This window comes from Panthera tigris, chromosome A2 (genome assembly GCF_018350195.1).
Source record: "Panthera tigris isolate Pti1 chromosome A2, P.tigris_Pti1_mat1.1, whole genome shotgun sequence".
Lineage (NCBI taxonomy): Eukaryota > Metazoa > Chordata > Mammalia > Carnivora > Felidae > Panthera > Panthera tigris.
In genome coordinates this window covers 57,690,267-57,712,706 of record NC_056661.1, presented here as the reverse complement: position 1 = coordinate 57,712,706, position 22,440 = coordinate 57,690,267, and the positions used below count along the sequence as shown (strand labels likewise).

The 22,440-nt window shown below is 43.5% G+C and overlaps 1 protein-coding gene across 4 annotated transcripts in view; it reads right to left on the bottom strand.

The window, feature by feature from the left end:
* Positions 1-22,440, bottom strand: part of MGLL (monoglyceride lipase) — a 245,209-nt gene that overhangs the window by 140,036 nt on the left and 82,733 nt on the right. Inside the window, exons 1-2 of one of the 4 annotated variants that reach the window (XM_042962300.1) lie at positions 19,399-19,461; positions 32-143 (exon numbers count right to left, since the gene is read on the bottom strand). The exons of 1 other annotated variant lie outside the window; for it this stretch is intronic. Coding sequence is in view for 1 of the 3 variants with exons in the window: in XM_042962286.1 (XP_042818220.1) it covers positions 19,399-19,438 (40 nt within the window). In the remaining 2 variants the exon portion in view is untranslated. Of the gene's footprint in view, positions 1-31; positions 144-19,398; positions 19,501-22,440 lie in introns of those variants that run through there. 2 more of the 4 variants (XM_042962286.1, XM_042962295.1) reach the window with 2 other exon arrangements.

The following is a 22,440-nucleotide window of genomic DNA, read 5'->3' as shown; positions in this document are numbered from 1 at the left end:
AACTTGGAAATTGCACCTAGGGCTCACTTACGTGGCATACTGACAGGGTAGGAATCTGGCTGCAAGGAAACCTGGGAAATGTAGTTCTTCTGGGCAGCCATGTGGCAGCCATCTGCCAAGTCAAAAGTGGGAGGTCCTACTTCCTTGAGAAAGAAGGGGAGAGTGTCAGCAGCCTCTGCCTTCATATGCTACACTGGGATCTCTGGAATACTTTTGGGAAAACCTGATGTAACATGCTTGCATTTTCTGCTCAATTTATTCTGACATGCTGACCCGATAGTGATTTTTTGATTTCTCAAAAGTAGAATTGTCAGGCTGTGAGAGGTTATTCAATGCCAGCAAGGAGTAAATGAGTGCTGTCCTATTTACACGTGCTTCATAAGCACAAATTCCGGCGCTGTTTTAAAGGACACTTGCTAACATCTCTGGCCTGCAGAAGTTTTATCCACCGCCCATGTGTATAGAAGCAAGTCATGAGCATTTCCACCCCCCCCCAGAGTAAGGAGACAGGAACAGACTTCTAGGCAGGGAAGGGCAGGGAAATAAGGCAGTGGTCAACTTTACAACACCCTTGGGTCTGAATCCCAGTGTATCTCTTGGGGTGCACTTGGAACAAATCACTTATGTTTATGTTTCTGGGCCTCAACTGTCTCGTCTATAAAATGGGAATAATGATGAACTGGCTGGCGAAATTCGATGAGATGCTAATGTGACCCAAAGAAGGAAGCACAACAAAATGTTCACTTTCCTTCTAACTCAGCACATTAACTGTCAGGTACCATGTGCACAGCACTTGGTTGGAAACTACACCCCATGAAAGGATTTTAAAACCCAGTTTCCCATATAACACTGTATGTTAATTCGAATAAAATAAATTAAGTAAATTTTTTGAAAATTTAAAAATCAGGGGTGCCTGGGTGGCTCAGTTGGTTGAGCATCCAGCTCTTGATTTTGACTCAAGTCATGATCTCGCAGTTTGTGAGGTCAAGCCCCATGTCAGACTCTGCGCAGACAGAGCCTGCTTGTGATTCTCTCTCTCCTTCTCTCCCTGCCCCTCCCCCCACTCATGTTCACGCGTGTGTGCGCTCTCTCTCTCTCGCCCAAAATAAATAAACTTAATTAAAAATTATTTTAAAAAAAGAAAATTAAAAAAATAAACCCAGTTTCTTGTAAAGAGATAAGGACACCTTTGCAATGATACCTTAGCCAAGCAGTCAATCCTAACATGAGTAATAAAGGTACCAAGTGCACTAGGAACGGAATGTCACTTTACAGGTTTCCTTCAAAAACCATACGACCTGGGGGCGCCTGGGTGGCGCAGTCGGTTAAGCGTCCGACTTCAACCAGGTCACGATCTCGCGATCCGTGAGTTCGAGCCCCGCGTCAGGCTCTGGGCTGATGGCTCGGAGCCTGGAGCCTGTTTCAAGATTCTGTGTCTCCCTCTCTCTCTGCCCCTCCCCCGTTCATGCTCTGTCTCTCTCTGTCCCAAAAATTAAAAAAAAAAAAAACAAAAAAAAACCAAAAACCATACGACCTGAATTTAAGCATAAAGAAATATAAAACAAATGCAAATCAAGGGACATTCTGGAAAGATTTGGACTGGACTCAACAATGTCGATGTCATGAGATATACATGCACATGAATGTGCACATAAGCACATACGTGAGCACATAAAGGAAACGGAACTACTCTAGCTTAAAGCACATGAAGAAATATAACAAATCAATGCAAATACTTGATTAAATCTTTGATCCAAAAAAAAAAAAAAACCCCACTGTGAAAGACAATTGTTAGGACAATTGGGGAAATTCAAATACAGTCTATATACTAAATGATAGTACAGACCAATGTTAAACTCATCAGCTGAGATCATTGTGTGGTGATTATGTAAGAGAATGTCCTTTTTCTTAGTAACTATATGCTGATGTTTTTAAAGGTGAAATATCACGATGCCTGAAACTTAGTTTCCAATGATTTTTTAAATTTTTTTTTAACGTTTATTTATTTTTGAGACAGAGAGAGACAGAGCATGAACAGGGGAGGGGCAGAGAGAGAGGGAGACACAGAATCTGAAACAGGCTCCAGGCTCCGAGCTGTCAGCACAGAGCCCGACGCGGGGCTCGAACTCACAGACCGCGAGATCGTGACCTGAGCCGAAGTCGGCCGCTTAACCGACTGAGCCACCCAGGCGCCCCATCCAATGATTTTTTAAAATTTTGTAATGTTTATTCGTTTTTGAGAGAGAGAGAGTGAGCAGGGGAGGGGCACAGAGAGAGGGAGACACAGAATCCGAGGCAGGCTCCAGGCTCTGAGCTGTCAGCACAGGGCCCGACGCGGGGCCCGAATTCATAGACGGTGAGATCATGACCTAAGCCGAAGTCAGATGCTCAACCAACTGAGCCACCCAGGCGCCCAGCTTTCCAATGACTTTTAAATGTGTATATGTGTATGTAAGTGTAATGAGGAAAGAGAGAAGGCCAGGGAGGAAGGGAAAACGCTAAAACAAAACGTTGCAGTTGGTAAATTGTTGATACAGAGCATATACTTTTTCATCGTATTATTCTTTTAACTTTGGGGGTGGATTTGAAATTTGTCACAGTGAAAGCTGGAAGAGAAAAATAAGATGTAATGAAGGGAAAGAATTTGAGTTACATACAAGAGGGTCTGAGACGATGTATTCAAGGAGGCAATGTATTCAAGAGACCTTCTGCATCCTACCGACCTGTTGCTTCTTCCAATGACAATGTAGAAAATAAATGAAAGTACTTACATTAAAAAAAGAAAAGGATGTCCTAGTTCATTTTGGCTGCTATAGCTCCTCACCATAGATGAGGTGACTTCTAAACGACAGAAATTTGTTTCTCATGGTTCTGCAGGCTGGAAGTCCGAGTTCGGTGTCCCAGCCTGATCAGGTTCTGGTGAGAACTCTCTTCCTGGTTGCAGATGACTGACTTCTCATCGGGTCCTCACATGGCTGAAAGGGGGCTAGAAAGCTCTCTGGGGTCTCTTTCCTAAGGGCGCTAATTCCATTCATGAGGACTCCACCCTCATCACCTGGTTACCTCCTGAAGGCCCTGCCTCCTAATGCCATCCCATGGGGGGTAGGTTTCAGTAAGACTTTTGGGGACACGAACAAGGGGGCTCTGCTCACAGTGGATTTGGCACTGTCAGTGGGTAGCGGTCAACGCAGAGCGGAAGAGACCCATCAGCTTCACCCCCACTCTGGGACATGGTCAGGTTTGTTCCTGACAACAACATGCACAGTGAGGTTCACAAGCTGAGGCAGAAAAAGTAAGAGGGAAACTGTCTTGTAAAATACCTTCACACAAACATGAACTTCTACAAGTGACATCAACAGCCACGACCACAGCAGCCATGACAAGCTGAGCCAGCGACAGACTCCTTATGAATGAGTCAGGAATTCGGCTGCAGGATGGGAGGGGAACCAAGGAGGAAAGCCTCTCAAGGGGATTGGAAATCCCTCCCTCAGTTTCTCCACACATTTGTACAAATCGTTTACTCATGCAGCTGGGTGACGGGTAACCTGCAGCCCAACTTCATTAGAAGAGGGTTTTCCATCTCAGTGTTGAACTGCAGGCACAGTTGACACGGAACCACTTGACCTAGCAGGCAGTGAATATCGCCGAAATCATCAGAAGAGGACTCGGGGCGCCTGGGTGGCTCAGTCAGTTAAGTATCTGACTTTGGCTCGGGTCATGATCTCAAAGTCCGTGAGGTCAAGCCCCGCATTGGGCTCTGTGCTGACAGCTTGGAGCCTGAAACCTGCTTTGTATTCTCTGTCTCCCTCTCTCTCTCTCTGTCCCACCTACCCACCCCCCAACCCCACTTGTTCTGTCTCTCTTTCTCTCTCTCTCTCTCTCAATTAAATCAAAACATTAAAAAAAAAAAAGACGACAACTCAATTACATATATCCATATACAGAGAATACAGGTGAAAGCTCCGAGCAGTATCTAGCATAAGGTAGGTGGTCAACAAATTTTACTTTAAAAATAATTTAAGGACCTTCTAGAATGTGATGTATATGCTAAGGGCAGCACAGTGGGAACAGTTTGCCTAGTCCATTCAGAGAACTTCTGGGTCCCAACACAGGCGGGAAGTCTGGAGTCATTTACACTTGCTTTGGACTCCTATCTCCAGTGTATACACGGTATGGATATCACATGTTCCACTTTGAGATAGCAGATTAAAAAAAAACAACAAACAGTGATTTTGCAGAGGAGAAAAGGGAACTTGAGTTCCTGCAGTTCTGCTATTCTTTTACATGATGACTTGGAATTTTTAATTTCTGTTTAAAATTTAAAACACTGAAATAGAGTGTGAGAGTTCACTGCATATTCCCCCTTTTAAATTAATCCAATTAAAAATGTTAATCCATTGCTTTTTCCTTGTTCGTGTTTGTGTGCTGACATGATTCTATGTGTGAAGTTCAATAAAAGAAAATTTTCACTGTGGCATTTCTCTTCTAGATAGTCTTCTTCATGATTATTATTTCACGATTGCTATTGAAAAGAATATTGTTGTGTAAGGAAAGAGCTGTTAAAAGAAGTATTTTCCTGAGGTGCCCAATAAGTCACAGCAGGTAGAGACAGCAGATTGAACACAGGTGTCTGTTTTGTTCTCTTCCAAAACCCCTTTTAGATGCCAAGAAGAAGGTCACTTTAAAAAGTCAGAACTTGTAGGGAGAGGAGGCAGGAGAGACAATTGTGACCCAGCTTTGGGAGCTGGAACCCAGAGGGAGGACAGGTGAATGGCACACTCAGCAGCCCAGGAAGACAAAGTGTTCGGCTAGAAGTGGAGAAACCAGAGGAACATCTGCAGAATCCCGGGATGCCCAGGAACGAGGGGCACTGGACACCTTTGGAGGCAGGGGTGACAATGATGGTGATGAGGGGGATTTCGGGAGAAGCCACCCGCTGAGACCCTGCCCCACTCCACATTATTGCCTTTCTCCCAACCTAGCAGAGGATGAGAAACGTTCTGGGAGGAGAGAGTATAAAAGGGAGTCTTCTGCACTGGGAAACACAAGGCACAGTCGAAGGCAATGTTGTCATACCAATAAAACCAAAAAGATTATGTGTATATTTGATGCTGAAATCCCCAGTTGTTTTCCTGGCTCTGTTTCCAGAAATCTTCACCTTGAGGCAGGAGACCAGAGGATCTTTCTGGATGGAATCTGCAGAATGACACTGGGACATCCCCAACCAAGCGACCTAGCCACAGCACCCTGCAGTGAGGCGCCAAGTTGACAGGCCCCACCTAGGCCCCTGGTTTCCAATAATTGTTTTAGTGCCCCATTCCTGACTGTGAAGAGGCATCAGGGCACAGCAGAGGGAAAGCTCTAACGTGCAAGAGGATACCCAGGTGCAGGTAGACATGGGCCAAGATGGAGACAAACAGAGAATGAAAATCTGGAGAAAACAGAGATTTTTGCAAAGAGAAGAATGTTTAAAACAAAAAGATTATTAATAGCCTCAGAAAGATCAAAGAAGATAATGCAACCATGAAACGGACAAGATACCATAAAAATTAACATTCATGGGGCACCTGGGTGGCTCAGTTAAGCGTCTGACTCTTGATTTTGGCTCAGGTCATATTATCAGGGTCGTGAGATCAAGACACTCATTGGGCTCCACACTGACCCTGGAGCCTGCTTGAGATTCTCTCTCTCCCTCTGCCCCTCCTCCACTAGCAGGGTGTGTGTGTGTGTGTGTGTGTGTGTGAGAGAGAGAGAGAGAGAGACAGAGACAGAGACAGAGACAGAGACACACACACAGAGACAGAGACAGAAACAGAGACAGAGACAGAGAGACATGCTCAGGTTCGAATTCTCTCTCACACACACACAAAATTAACATTCAGAGAACAAAAAGGAAATCCCAGAAATTAGAGTCATGATGGCCGAAATGAAAAGCTCAACAGAAAGTTTAGAAGATAAAAGGACACAAAGTAAACAAAAGACAAAGAGCTGGAAAGTAAAGCAGAAAAGCTGAGAAAATTAAAAGACTGGTCTGTGAGGTCCAGTATTCAAATGGTAGGCATTTCGGAAAAAAAGATAATCAAACAGAGGGTGAGTGGGGACCAGTGGGGGAAGAGTCTAGCTGCGCCCCCCCCACCCAGAAGATGAGTTGCCACATCATAGAGATCCACCAAATGCGCACTGAGGCACACCATCCTGAACCCTCAGGATGCTGGAGGCAGAAGAAATCCTACAAGTTTCCAGAGACAGAGAAAGCCTGAGGGGAAAAGATCAAGAATCAGACTGTCAACCACTTATAATCAGACTATCTGTCAGACTTTCATTGAATGGCATTTGTATTCATTTCCCGCTGCTGCTATAAAAAATAACCACAAATTTAGTGGCTTACGATGACATAAACTTAGTTCTGGAGGCCAAGAATCCCAAACAGGTCTCACTGGTCTGAAATCATGGGGCAGGCTGGGGTGTGTTTCTTCTGAAGACTGGGGGAAGAATCAGTTTCTTTGCGTTTTCTAGCTTTTAGAGGTCACCTGTATTCTTTGGCTCATGGTCCCTCTGTCTTCCAGACGAGTAGCATCTTCAAGCCCCTCCCTCTCTGCCTGCCGTGCCACCTCTGCCTCCACTCTCACATCTTCTTCTCTGACTCCAACCCCTCTGTCTTCCTCCTAGGACAATGCTTGCCACTATATTCAACCCACCAGGATAATCTCCCTGTTTCAAAATCCTTAATTTAATCACACCTGCAAAATCCCTTTTGTCACACGTTCACAGGTTCCAGAGATAATGGCCAGGGAATCTTTGGGATGGGGGCATTACTCTACCCACCACAGAGTTGGACTTCTAAAGAGCAACACTAGAACCTGGTTGGCAGCAAGGCAACCCTCTTTTCCTGCCTAGAAGACCTCTTTCCTCAGCCAAACTATCAGTCAAGTGTGAGAGTAAAATAAAGACATTTTCAAATGTAAGATTCTCAAGAAATTTGCCTCCCACACATCCTCTCTGAAGAAGCTCCTGAAGGACATTCTCAAACAAATGACTCAACCAAGATAGAGAAGGCATTAGGAATCCAGAAAATAGTAGATCCCACATAGGGACAAAGGAAAGGGTATGAGCAAGATGATGTTGAAGAGACATTCTAGAAGGACAACTGTGCCGTTGTCCGAGTTGGAGTGGCTCAGTCCAGAAGATACCCTGGGGAAGATGAACTGGTAGTGTATCTGATGTACTGTGAGGAAATATAGACAATGGGTAAGGAGTTTGGGACTGAATTAACACAAAGTTCATGAAAACAAAAGACAATTACTAACTCCAGGGAAAACAAAAGTTGTGTGGGGAAAAAGAAAAGGTAATCATAGTTTACTACATTGGGCAATTGTATAGTTGCAAATAGTATTTCCGTAGCTATGATAGTATGAACACTGACCATCAGCATAATCACACTAAAACCATGGAGGGCGAGGATGGGCCAGAGTGGGAAGCTAAGCCCACTTTGAGTTTTAGGGTGGGAATCCATAGTCCGGAAGAAAACCTGAAAAGGAAGGAGTGATATGAAAATGTTTTTTAGGGACCTGGAGGCACCTTCCACAATAATCATCCAGAAGAGGTAAAGGCTCAGGAAATTTCAATGGAGAAAGAAGAATGGGGGCTGTCTAGTACATGGTCAGCAAACTTTTACCACAAATAGCCGGATCGTAAAGATCTACAATACAACACAAATCTGTATTCATTTTCCAGGCTGCATAGCAAATGATCTCAAACAGTGACTTAAAACAACACCCGTTTATTAGCTCTCACCTCTGTAGTTCAGAAGTCTGACACAGCATGGCTGGATTCTCTGGCCAGGGCTCACAAGCCAGAAATCAAGGTGTTGGCTGCCAGCCTCTTACCTGGAGTCTCTGGGGAAGAACCTACTTCTAGAAATCAGCTCCTTTTGGTTGTAGGGACGATGGCCCCGTTTCCAGCTACATGGCCCCTCCTGTCTTCAAGCCATCTTGTGCTTAGAATTTCTCTACTTGCCTTTTCCCCCTTTCCCCCCTAACTGAGGTACAATGGACATGTGACATTATACTAGGCAGACAATAACTGAGTAGTAACCTTAATTACATCTGCAAAACGCCTCTGCCCAGCAAAGTCACATATGTATGCCAGGCGGTGAAGGTCACATACTCCGTGTTTGTTTCACATATTCAATTCCACTGCTCTAGCAGCCCTCAGCAAAATGTGAATGAACATGATCATCTGTACATAAGTGCTCAGGGATGGAACTGGACACACAGATTCCAAATTCCTAAGTGCTGTCACCCTGAGGGAAGGCAATGAGGGTGTGCTGGGCACGGCCATCCACATTTTATTCTGCACACTCGCCCTTTCAAATACTTACTTCATACTGTAATGAATAAGTACTAGAAATCTTAAAATTGTACATGTGTATATATATATATGAATGGTCACATATGTATAGAAAAGCTCACCCCATGATGGTGATTCTGAGGAGAGGAAGTGTAAGAAACTTTCTCTTTTCCAAATTATATTTTCCTGTCCTCTTTGATGTTTTTTGCTACCATGAGCTTCTACTGCTGCGGTGAGCAAAAAAAAAAAAATGTGTATACTTCTAATTTTATTGATGTCTCTGAAGAGTTTAAAAAGCTAGAAAAATAGAAGTAAAACTCTAGGTGGTAAATACCTATAACAGTCATCCATCATGGACAAATGCTCGTGTTATAACTTTCAAGTCAAAAGTGAAAGATCAAGAGTGCACCCCAAAAATATATCCAACTATATAAAAATTCATAGCAAATGACTGGAAGAAAATACACTAAAATGTTAACAGTGGGTGTTCTGGGCAGTGAAATCATGAATAATTATTTCTTCCTTTCTAGTTTTTAATACTTCCCAATTTTCTATTATAAGCGTGTATTATTTTTATAATTGAAAAAATAAGCGCAATTTTTTTTTAAACTAAATGTGATTGCCAAGTATCCTGCAGTATTCGTGTCGGCAGCCTGCCAGGTTTTCTTCCCAGCTCAGAAGCCTGCTTGGAAAACAGTAAAAATCAGAGGGCATCTTGGTGAGTATGGGTTCTAAAGACGAGGAACCCGAGGCTTCCGGGGTGAGAAATCATGTCATTTTTACAAATTGGGTAGAGTCACTCCTGCCTACTGATCCAAACCCTCAGGGATATGGAGAAAGCCAACCCTCCCCTGGTCCACACTTGACACATGCTAATGAGCTGCTGTTTTCCATATAGATCACATTTCTGATTCCCATATTCTTAACAACACCTACTCTTTCAACACCCCCCCCCCCAGTTTGGTGTGATATTCTCAGCAGGTGGCTTTCTGGGTGTTCCTGAGGTGGCTTCCTCTGCAGATTGATGATAGGCTTCATCTGTGGCTATTTTTACAGCGCAAGAGAGCAGGCACACGCCCCAAATGCAGCTCTCACCAGCTCCTACTGAACAGGCCCATTCCCAGACACACATATCTGTGACACTTCAGTCCCCACGCACAGATTCTCAGTCCCTGCCCGGGCAACTTGAAATCCCTGCTGCCTGCAAGGTGCTGTGGGAAAGCCGAGGACACAGAGGGAAGGGCGCCTACCCCGACAGGAGCTCACGGCCAATGAGATATAAAACGTGTCCAGAAAAGGAGCCCACACGCAGAGAATGGCTAAGTGCCCTAAGAAAGGTCAAGGGAGGGCCTTGTGTGGAAGGGAGAGATTCAGTCAGCTTTAATGGTGCTAGTTGAACGGTGCCTTAAAATATATGGAGGGTTTGTTCATAGCCAGATGGGAAGAAAAGGCAAAATTATTCCAGCCCACTCCCCAAAAGGCAGCACGAACAAAACCGTGATTTCCTGACTCTCCAGGATCCAAAATGTTAAAATATTACTCACCTGCACGCTGGATGGCTGCAGCCCCACCTACAAGCCATTGCATTAGGTAGAGAGACCCCCATGTCAGAGTGAATAAAACTTCCTGTCTGACTCTAAAGTGCTGTACAATTCTTTCAAATTTTCTGTATGTTGAGATATTTTCATAATAAAATGCTGGGGGGAAATCTGTATGTTAACACCTGAAGGAGGTGTGGAAAGGAGCATCCAGGATGTTGCTGAGGTGTCCCTGCCATACCAGTTATTGACCAGGTGTTCAATACTTGTGCAACCACAGGTGCCCCAGTCCAACAGGCTTCCCTCTGCACTGGGTCATGCTGCCTCCCTCCTCACTCTACCCCGGAGCATCTGTGGGATAACACACACATTGTTCCCTGAAGGACTCCTCTCATTTAAAGTTACCTTTAAAGTCAAACTATTAGGGGTGCCTGGTGGTTCAGTCGGTTGAGCGTCCGACTTCAGCTCAGGTCATGATCTCGCGGTTTGAGAGTTCGAGCCCTGCGTCCGGCTCTGTGCTGACAGTTCAGAGCCTGGAGCCTGCTTCGGATTCTGTGTCTCCCTCTCTCTCTCTGCCCCTCTCTCTCTCTCTCTCAAAAATAAATATACATTTAAAAAGTTTTTTTAATAAAGAAAATTTAAAAAAAATAAAGTTGAATAAAGTTAAAGTACACCAGTCCCTCTGAGCTTTCTAGTTTGTGAATTGACCTCCCTCTTTGGAACATCTATTTATCTTTTGAATGCAGATCAAAGCAAAATCGAGATGTCCACTTAACAAACATTTGTTGAGCGCCCACCACATGCTGGACAGTGGGGATGCAGAGGACATTAAGAAATGGCTAAGAGTTGTCTTAATGCCAGAATGGAAGTTTGGGAGGTGAGGAAGGAGTAGATGAGGAGAAGGGATGGAGAACAGACACCAGATCATGATCTTCACTTTATGTCATGCTGAGAGGTTAGAATTCTATTGTCAAAGTAGCAGAGCTCTCCAAGCCCTCCTGAAAAGCTGTGCATAAATCATTTAATTTTTCTCTCTTTTTAAAAATGTTTATTTATTTACTTTGAGGGAGTGAGAGAGAGCACGAGATGGGGAGAGGGGCAGAGGGAGAGAGACAGAATCCCAAGCAGTCTCTCCGCACTGTCAGCGCTGAGCCAGATGCAGGGCTCAATCCCAAGAACCGTGACATCATGACCTGAGCCAGAGACAAGAGTAGAACACTCCACCAACTGAGCCACCCAGGTGCCCCAAATCGTTTCATGTTTCACACACTTTACAGAGATGCCCAGGAGATTCTGAAATTAAAAAAACAATACGGGAGATATTTTTGGAAATGAAAAATTATTTTATATTGAAAATCACTAATTTTTACTTTATTATTTCAAATTTGAAAATATATCCTACACCTTTTTTTTAAGTTTATTCATGTATTTTGAGAGGGCTGAGAACTGTAACCTAACAAGGTTAGGAGGGCTTGTTAGGTTGGACTGTACCTGGTCCAGTACCCCCTCGCTTTTTTGGAAAGAAGATAAAATGAGGCAATATTTACATGACTCGGAGTAACACAGCTGGTGAGAGGTGAGATGGGGACTCCAACCCAAGTTTTCAAATTCCAAACTCAATAAGTCAATCAGCTGTCATAAAACCTTCACCACTCCTGCTCCTTTTTCTCCTTAGTCTATATTTTTCACGTTTCTTGAGAGATGGGTAGAAGTAAAAATTAAGTTTAAATACTTAATATTTTTATATTATTTTAAGAGCCCTTGTGACAAAAATGTATTTGGGGTAAATCAGTTATTCAAAATGGTTAAAGGTCATGATCTGTGGTACAATTAAGTCACACACACTTCATATCACATGGCTCTCTGCTCAGAAACTTCCAGTGATTTGTGGATTTTGGAAACATGAACTCCTTCCCTAAAGGGTATAAAAATATCCCTCCATAGGGGCACCTGGGTGGCTCAGTCGGTTATGTGTCCGACTTCGGCTCAGGTCATAATCTCCAAGTTCATGAGTTTGAGCCCCGCATCAGGCTGACAGCTCAAAGCCTGGAGCCTGCTTCAGATTCTGTGTCTCCCTCTCTCTCTGTCCCTCTCCCACTCGTACTCTGTCTCTTAAAAATAATAAATGAACATTAAAATTTTTTAAAAATATCCTTCCATAAAGTCCAGTTCCACCAAATGAGAAAAGCATTTTTATTTTTATTTATTTATTTTTTTAAATTTTTTTTCAACGTTTTTTATTTATTTTTGGGAGAGAGAGCATGAACGGGGGAGGGGCAGAGAGAGAGGGAGACACAGAATCGGAAGCAGGCTCCAGGCTCCGAGCCATCAGCCCAGAGCCTGACGCGGGGCTCGAACTCACAGACCGCAAGATCATGACCTGGCTGAAGTTGGACGCTTAACCGACTGCGCCACCCAGGCGCCCCGAGAAAAGCATTTTTAAAACAGAGTCACTTCTTTGAGTGCCCTAGTGTCAAAGGACGACTATTCCAGGCACTGTTCTAAGGACCATGCATGCATTAACTCATTTATCGTTACAAAAACCCCATGAGGTGCTGCTCTTATCACTCCCCCAGTGGGGAAACTGAGGCACAGTCATCCCTGCCCTGCTAAGTGGCAGAGATTGAACCAGGCAGTCTGGCTCCTGAGCTGTTTGCTGAACCTCCAGGAATGTCTTGTCAATTCCCCCATAACTTAGTTGTGTCCGTGAATGTTTCAATTTTATCCTTTCTTTTTCTTCATTATGCAGTTGAGGAAGGAAGTGAGAAACACCCTGGTGCAGATGCCCTGATAGCAGGGATCCAGCTGGGATTTAGCAGGGATCCAGCTGGGCTTTTCCAGGCACCCATGCCACCCAGATGCCACAGGCAGGTTCCGGCTGTTTGCAGCAGCAAAGGGAGCCCAGCATCTACAGAGACAAGCAACACACCCACTCCACAGTGACGGCGTGGTGGACACCAACGGGGGCATCAGCACATTCATTTACGCCCTGGTCTCTGGGCACCAACACCTCCCCCCACCCCACCCCGCTTTACGCACCTCCAGCCTTTCCTTAGCGGAAAACCAATTTCCTTCAGACAATCCCTCTCTGCTGGAAATATATAGGTCAATTTTTTTTTTCTTGAATACTGATGGATTCTGACACCTTACTTAAATGTATTATATTTCCCTGTCTTCTGAAATGAGTATAATAAACTTGTGTACTCTTGACTTGACAAGTGGAGATAACGACGATGCTGCAACAGCGAGGTCCCCGGGACCTGTTTCGGGAGCATACACACCTGCCACCCCTGCTTCCCAACAGACTTTGTAAGGATGGGAGAAAACAACTATTCTTTCTGTTTTTGAGCTGTAATAAAGCTATAATAACATTGGAAGGCAACAAAGGGTGCCCCCTGCAGACCAGGATTTCAGAGGCATTTTAGGAAGGGAGAAAGCAGTTGGAGCCTGATGGATAGAGAAATCAGGGCAGAGGGTTAAGGCGTTCTTCCCAGGGGAGCCCTGGAGAAGCCCCCTGATGGGTACCTGCAGGTACAGAGACAGGAGCCACTCTTGGGCATCTAAGTCACATCCAGACCACTGGGAAAATCTGAGTCCTCCTGTCTCTGTCAAACAGCTCCTGGCAGCAGCGAACGCACTCCAAAGAAAGGGCAAGGCCTCAGCTGAGGTCCTTGGCAAGAGAAGCAGAGTGGAGCACAGGCAGACACAGGGGAGGATACAGAAGGGAAAGAGAAGTCCCTCAGCCCAGGACCGGGATAGAGCAGAACACAGCTCTGCTTGCCATGCGGCCATGGGCTCCCAGTCAGCCAGCCAGCTCCCTGACCTGTACCACGCAGGGACCTCTCCCCACTGTAGGCTTGCACTCCCGGCTCACACACAACCTGCCAGCAGGGGATCCAGCACTGGGGAAAACAGAGACCCACGGCACAGAAACCAACACTGGCCAGGACCGTCTTTCCTTAATTAAACACACGTGGCAACGAATGGTCACCAGACATTTGAGGAAAACTGCCACCAAGTAAGAGAAAGATGGACAGGAACTTGAAGGAATCAGAGATGACTCAGAACATTAAAGAAAAACACAGTACAGGGGCGCCTGGGTGGCTCAGTCAAGTGAAGCATCTGACTTCAGCTCGGGTCATGATTTTGCGGTTCGTGAGTTCGAGCCCTACGTGGGCTCTGTGCTGACAACTCAGACTCTGTGTCTCCCTCTCTCTCTCTCTCATTCTCCCCCCCTTCACACTCTCTCTCTCTCTCTCTCAAAAAATAAACATTAAAAAGAGAAAAACACAATATAAATCTTACATTTACTCTAATTTTTAGCTTTTAAAGTGTGTACTATATTTGCATGATTCAAAACTCAAAGAAAAAATGGGAAGGGATATGTTGAGAAGTTTCACTCCCATCCTTGCCCTTTAGCCTTACTTTATGTGCAAATGCAATCAAATATGACAAAATATACTTATTCTCTTCCTGTCTCACGTGGAATGTGGCATACTACATGGGTTAGATTCCTAGGGCTGCCGTAACAAACCAGGTGGCTTAAATGACAGAAATCTACCCTCTCTGTTCTGGAGTCTGAAATCAAGGTGATGGCAGGGTCAGTGCTCTCTCTGGGCTGGGAGGGAAGGATCTAGTCCAGCCCTCTCTCCCTGGCTTGTAGATGGCTGTCTTCACGCTCTTATGGCGCTCCTCCCATATGCATGCCTGCCTCCAGATTTCCCCTTTTGCAAGTATTTCGCCAGTCAAATTGAGTTAGGGCTTATCCTAATGACCTCGTCTGCACTCGGTTACCTCTTTAAAGACCTAATCTCTAAATAAGGTGACATTCTGAGGGTTAGGGCATCAACACAGGAATTCTCAGGGGACACAATTCAACCCCTGCCACTACAATACCCTTCAGCTTTTTTTCCACTCAGTAATATGCCCTTGGAGACCTTCCCACATCAATACATAGAGGCTTTTTTTTTTCATTTTTTTTCATGGCGTACATTACTTCATTCAGAGGATATACTGTGGTGTACCTGATCAGTCCTCCATGCACAAACACTTGGGTTGCTTTTCCAGTTTGCCACTTTATAAACTAAGCTCCACTTCATAGGTTGTTGGGCATGTCTATATGGTATGATCATAGCCATGGGATTGCTTGGCCAAAGGCGAAAGGCATTTGTAATCCTGAGAGATATTGCCAAAGGCTCTCCTTGGGAGCTACATCATTTTGCAACTTCCCCCAACATTGTATGAGAGGGCTTATTTCCTTCAGAGCCTCACCAACAGACTCTGTTGTTAATCTTTGGGATTTTTGCCTATCCAATGGGTAAGAGATGCTTTCTTCATACAGTTTCATTCTCATTTCCCTTCTAAGTGAGGGTGAGCGTATTTCTTACATTCTAAGGCCATTTTAGATTCCTTTTTTGGTGAATTGGCAATTTTTAATTGTTTTTCTTTTTTCTTGGGTTGTTACCTCCTTTTGTGCCAGATTCCTAGCCACTCCATACAGTAACCAGATTAACTCTGTGTCTGTGATGTATGATGAAAATATTTCCACAAATTTATCATCTGTCTTTTCACTTTGCTTTTTAAACTTTTCATTTGGGGAATTTCAAACACTGACATAAGTAGAGAGATTATATAGTGAACCACATATACCGATTACTCAAATGCACCCATTACTAACGCATGGCCAATTTTCGTCTGTCTATAATCCCATCAGCTCCCATCCCACATTATTTTAAAGCACATCCCACTCATCACAGCTTTCATTCATAAACAGCCCAGTAGTCTTAGGTAAAAGATTCTGTTTGTATCTCTCTTTTTTTTAATTAATTTTTTTAATGTTTATTTATTTTTGAGACAGAGGGAGACAGAGCGTGAGTGGGGGAGGGGCAGAGAGAGAGGGAGATGCAGAATCTGAAACAGGCTCCAGGCTCTGAGCTATCAGCACAGAGCCCCATGCGGGGCTCAAACCCATGAACCGTGAGATCATGACCTGAGCCAAAGTTGGGTGCTCAACTGACTGAGCCACCCAGGCGCCCGTTTGTATCTCTCTTTTAAAAAACATAATTACAGGGGCACCTGGGTGGCTCAGTCAGTTAAGCGTCCGACTTTGGCTCAGGTCATGATCTCACATTTTGTGGGTTCAGGCACCACATGGGGCTCTCTACTGTCAGCACAGAGCCCACTTTGGGTCCTCTGTCTCCCTCTCACTCTGCCCCTCCTCCACTTGCGCTCACTCTCTCTCTCTCTCTCTCTCTCTCTCTCTCTCTCGAAAATAAACATTTAGAAAAAATATATAATCACAATACCATCATCACATATGCAAAATTAACATTTCCTTAATATCATCCAATAACCAATCAGCATTCAAATTTCCCTGAACACACATCATGATTAGTTAATATGCCTCTTAAGTCCCTTTTAATCTGTAGGTTCAGCCTCAGTCACTGTTTCTTCTTTCCCTTGAAATTAATTTTTGAAGAATCAATTGAGCTGTTGGTCTAGCAGAATCCCCCACAGTCTGGATTCTGCTGAGTGTGTCCATGGTGTCTCTTAACGTGTTCTTCTGTTGTCTGTTTCTTCTCTAAATTGGTAGTTAGATTTAGAGACATTATCAGATTCTGATTTGATTTTGACTGGGGTGGATGGGAGGCAAAACAACTTCATAGGAAGCGTTGTGAACTTCCTTCAAGAGGCCCTTTGTGTCTGCTTGTCTCTCTTTTTGTGATGTTGGCAGCTGTTAATGATCACTGCCTAAATCCATGTTAGATGTTGCTAGATGCTGCAAAATGATGTCTTTCAAACTCTACCCATCCCTTCTTCATTTATTTGCTGAAATACACCCGTAACAAGACACTTCCCTGAATCATCTATTCTGTTAACCAGAAGAGCAGTTTATGTAACAAAGACAAGTGTCTGTTTCTTTTCCTCTACTGCCACTTTAAAAAAATAATGATTTGTTCCCTAGGATACTCCAAAGGGAGATATTGTATTCTTGCTATTATGAGCTCATTTCTTTTAACATATTTTGTGTTTCCATCCATCATAGTTATTACCACTGTTGATGCTCCAACTGTCCCATGTTTGGCCTGTGGGAGCCTCTCCAGGTTGGCTCTGGAGCCCTTCACACACAACCTCAGTCCTCATTATGACTTTCCCTGGCTATTCCGTCCAATGAGCGGTTGCAGTTCATCTTGCATATTTCTTGGTCCAGACCTGGAATTAACCTTTCCTCCAAGAAGCCTGCTTTCCTTTTTGTGGGAACGGTATTTAGAGACCACAGTGTGGACATACTTACAACATAAGCTGTTCCACTTATTGCACACAGCTTTATTTATTGCTGTGTAAAAGGAGTAATCGGAGCCTCAAAGTTCTTGGAAACTAGAACGTGCTTACTGAAATAAGACATTCCGTGAGTACAGAGAACGTCATGGGCATAGAGAAACACCACGTTAGTGATCTGGAAAATGAAACCAAATAGATCTAAGGTGTAGAGCAAAGAGACAAGATGGAAAAGATGAGAGAGAGAGAAAAATTCAGAGACATAGAAGATAGATCCAAGGTTTAACACTCAACCATTAGGAATTCTAGAAGAAATGGAAAGAAACCACAACAGAGAGAAAATAATTTTTAAAACAATAAGTGTAAATGCTGCTTGGCCCAGGAGCACCTTCTGGGAAGTGGGAATGGTAACTAGATCAACTTCATCAGGAAAATGTAAAAAAGAAAAGAAAAAAAAAAAAAAAAGAAAATGTTGACTCCGTGGAGATGTGTTTCTGATATACTAATTTACTACCTGGGACCAGCATACAGTGACATCTTTATCTTCTTTGGTTTGTTGTAATCATTTATATAATTCTGTAAAATCAGGACCCAGGTCTGCCTGAGGTGAATCCATATTCATACACGGTCCTTCCCCTGGAGTTACCAAAACAACCGCAACAACAAGCTGGCTTATCCTTTGAAAGGCAGTCTGTTTTCTGGGAATCAAAGTACCTCCAGTTAGGAAAGGGGATGTTAATGGCAGGAAAAAAAAAGAACATACAGAATAAACACAATAAATACACTGGAGAGCCTCTCAAACTGGGGAAAATACTATATTGTGCTTTCTCCGTTGGCCTAGAGCAGGGGTGAGCAAAATTAGGTCTGAGGACCAAACCCAACTCTGCCTGTTTTTGTGTAGCCTGAACGCTCTGGATCGCTCTTCAATGGTTGGAAAAAATCCAAACGAGAATAATATTTTGCGGCGTGAAAACATACAAAACTCACATTTCAGGGTGCACAAGTAAAGCTTCACTGGGAGACAGCCATAGTCATTCACATTTCTCAATGGCGGAGTAGAGTCATTTCAGCAAAGGCTGAAACATGGCCTGCAAAGCCTCCAATGTTCCCTATCTAAAATGCTCACTTTTCCAGAAAAGGTTTGCCGACCTCTAACCTAGAGGGTGTGGTAGCATCACCACCTCTCCTTCAGCTCAGTGCTCTAAGGAAGACAGTCCTCAAGCTAAGAAATCACTGAGGGCCCAGCAGGATTTCATTTTATCTGAAACTCACAAGCAAACATATTCCAGTGAAAATTCAGAGGTAAGGTCAAGAAGAGATCCTAAAACCCTCAGAGATAAAGCAGGCTTTGTAGAAGGTAAGGGAATTAGGCTTTTCCACCAGACTTTTCACTGGCAATACTGGACCCAAGACTGTCATGGGGCCATGCTTCAGAATTCTGGGTGAAGACTTTGGAACCTAGAATTCTAGACCCACCCACACCTTATATCAACGTGAAGGTAAGAGAAAGACATGTAAGAAAAACAAGAACTCATAATTTATTGGCCGTAGTCTGGTTTGTTTGTTTTTTAAATCTATCCTAGGAATTCTAGCAAAAAGGCTCTAATAAAAAGACCACATAGGATACAGCATATTGTGGCATCTGTATGTGGCCCAGAAAGAATGAATGAGGCCAAAATGAAAAGAAAAAGGATCCAACAGGGTGATGATTCTCCATCAGGGACGTGTAGGAGGACCACACTGAGTGCATCTTAAAGATGCGAATTCCCACGTACTCTTCGCAGATCCCGATGCAAGACGCTGTATTTTTTTAAAAAAATTTTTAACATGTATTTATTTTTGAGACAGAGAAAGACAGAGAATGAGCAGGGGAGGGTCAGAGAGAGAGGGAGACACAGAATCCAAAACAGGCTCCAGGCTCTGAGCTGTCAGCCCAGAGCCGATGCGGGGCTCGAACTCACGGACCGCGAGATCATGACCTGAGCCGAAGTCTGAGCCGAAGTCGGACGCCCAACCGACTGAGCCACCCAGGCGCCCCGAGACGCTGTATTTTAAGCAAGTTCCGAGGTCACTTCCTTAGCTCTCTCGGAAGAACTGAGCCACATTCTGGCCTCTCTCCAGCCGCATTTCTAATGACAAAGAATGACATTCTCTTCTCTGTGAATCCAATCATACCACTGAATAGTCTCACTTATTCAACAAATACGTATTTAAATATTTATTCAATGCTTACCAAGGCACTGTCCTCCTCTACGCTTTTGGGCCGCATCCATGTTCAAGCAGATGAAAATCCCTGCCTTGGGTGCTTTCTCAAAATTCCAGAAGGAACACTTACATGATCATCATGTGGTAAATGAAGTCTATTGGCCTTCCATTTTTAGAATCAGAACATGGAAGACTTACAATGATAAAACAGATGTAAATAATGTAAGCCTTGGCAACCTAAAAATAATAGGACTTACACAAAATTATAGGATAAGGGATAAATGGAGGGGAAATTTAAGTATAAATTTCCTCATCTCTCATGGTGGCAAGTAGAGGGGTGGGGTGAGAAATTTTTATGAAACAGTTGGGGAGAAGTTCTCGATTATCCTGAACAATGTTGCTAATTTTTTTTTTTTTTTTTGCACAGGATTCAACTCTTTCTGCAGAATAAATCCTAAAGGAAAAAATTATTGGGTAAAAGGGTCTGTGTGTTTTTAAGGTTTTAATATAATAAACTGCCAAGGTGTCCTAAAAACTGTACTTAGCCCATCCTAGGTACAGACTGCCAGTTATGAAATAAATAAGTCATGGAGTTAAAGACTACAGCATATTGTACAGCATATTATAATGATATTATAATAAAGTTGTATGGTGGCAGTGACTCCAATTACCATGGTAAGCATTTCGTGATATACAGGATCGTCAAATCACTATGCTGTGCACTTGAAACTAATATTGTTTCAACTTTTGTACGTGAACGATGCTTCAATTAAGAAAAAAGAATAGGGGCGCCTGAGTGGCTCAGTCAGTTAAGTGTCCCACTCCAGCTGAGGTCGTGAGCTCGTGGTTCCTGAGATCGAGCCCTATGTTGCACTTTGCACTGACAGCATGGAACCTACCTGGGATTCTCCCTCTCCCTCTGCCCCTCCCCCACTCTCTCTCTGTCAAATTAAATAAATAAACTTAAAAAAAAAAGAATAAAGAATAATATAGTCAGTTCCACCCAAAATATTAAGCTCCAACCATAAAAAAATATCGTACTACTTTATAGTTCCACAATAGTATAGGAAAGTACCCACTACCTGAAACTTCACCTACCTTGAGTTTTATACAATTTGAATTTTTTTCTACTTAATATAAGTAGAAAGAACCCTGACATGCCACAGTTTGAAAATTACATTTGTCTACAAATAAAAGGAAATATTTGCTTCATTTTCTACTTTTTTTTTTTTAACGTTTACTTACTTTTGAGAGAGAGAGAGACAGAGCATGAATGAGGGAGGGGCACAGCGAAAGAGGGAGACAGAATCCGAAGCAGGTTCCAGGCTCCGAGCTGTCAGCACAGAGCCCGACACGGGGCTCGAACTCACAAACTGTGAGATCATGACCCGAGCTGAAGTTAGACGCTTTACTGACTGAGCCACCCAGGTGCCTCAAGACAAGAAACATTTAAAAAGTAGAAAACTTGGGCACCTGGGTGGCTCAGTCGGTTGGGCATCCTACTTCGGCTCAGGTCATGATCTGCCGGTTCGTGGGTTCGAGTCCCATGTCGGGCTCTGTGCTGACATCTCGGAGCCTGGAGCCTGCTACGGTTTCTGTGTCTCCCTCTCTCTCTGCCCCTCCCCTGCTCGCTCTCTCTCTCTCTCAAAAGTAAATAAACATTAAAAAGAAATTAAATGTTTCTTGTCTTTGTGATTGTTCTGTTCATGTCATTCATTTCCTATTCATTCCTGCAAAGTTCTTACATGTTAAAGATACAAATTAGTTGCCTATTAGGAAGATAGATAGATACATAGACAGCCAAATTTTCCCCAGTTCACATTTGATTTTAATCATTGTGTGGTGGTTTGTCACATAGAAACATTTCAAATGTCAAGTCGTCAATCTTACCGCAATTTTCATTTGTTTTTCTTTAGGTATCAGAATGACAAAGTCCTTCCCTACCCAGAAATCACCTACAATTTCCTCATCTTCTTATGATTTTCCCTCTTATTATTCCTTTTTTTAAACTCTTAAATTCTTACAGTATTAAAGATGAACTGTGTTACATTTTGTGAGATAGCTTTTCAACTTATTTCTCAAATACCTAACGGAATTTATTACATTACCTTGCTGTTTTTATATGCCACATCTAACAGACACCAATTCCCATAAACGCGTGAGTCAGGAAAGGGACTTCATTGAGTTCCAGTGAAATAGCTGTCTGTTCTTCCCTGGGCTCCACGTTGCTTTGTTTCGTGCAATTGCATTACAGTGTTTCAGTATTCCACAGGGTAAGTCACCCCTCTTGTTGTTGTCTTTCCTAAACTCAATTGGCCATTCTCATATTTATTTCAAAAATTTGTTAAAGTTTTCCTTAGGGGCGCTTGGGTGGCTCAGTCCGTTAAGCAACCGACTCTTGATTTGGGCTCAGGTCATGAATCATGGTGGTGAGATCGAGCCTCATGTCAGGCTCCCCGCTAGGCATGGAGCCTGGCGTGCTTAAGATTCTCTCTCTCCCTCTGCTCCTCTCCCCACCCCCTCTCTCTCTCAAGAAAAAAAAAATTAAAGAGGGTTATCTGGGTGACACAGTCGGTTGAGTGCCAAACTCCGGGTTTCGGCTCAGGTTGTGAGCTCACGGTTCCTGAGTTCAAGCTCCACATTGGGCTCTATGCTGACAGTAACAGTGCAGAGCCTGCCTGGGATTCTCTCTCTCTTCCTCTCTCTGCCCTTCCCCCACTCGTGTGCACACACATACCCTGTCTTTCCCAAAATAAATAAAAACTTCTTTAAAAACTTAAAATTTTAAATATAAATAAAACATAAAAATAAAGTTTTCTTTCTTTACTGCATAAAAGTGAAAAAAATTAATCTCATCATTGGTTCTATTTATTGTCATTTTTTTTTTTACAAGAAATGCCAAATGCAATATTTCTTGGACTCTTTCGTGTCTGAGTGGGACTTCTTGTTTCCTTTCTACTAGAATAACTCTTTGGCTGGTTGTCATCATCCTGGGTCACACCTTCTTCCCCTCAGAACACCGCCAATGTGACATCACTACAGTGTTTACTGGAAATGAAGGCTATGGAGG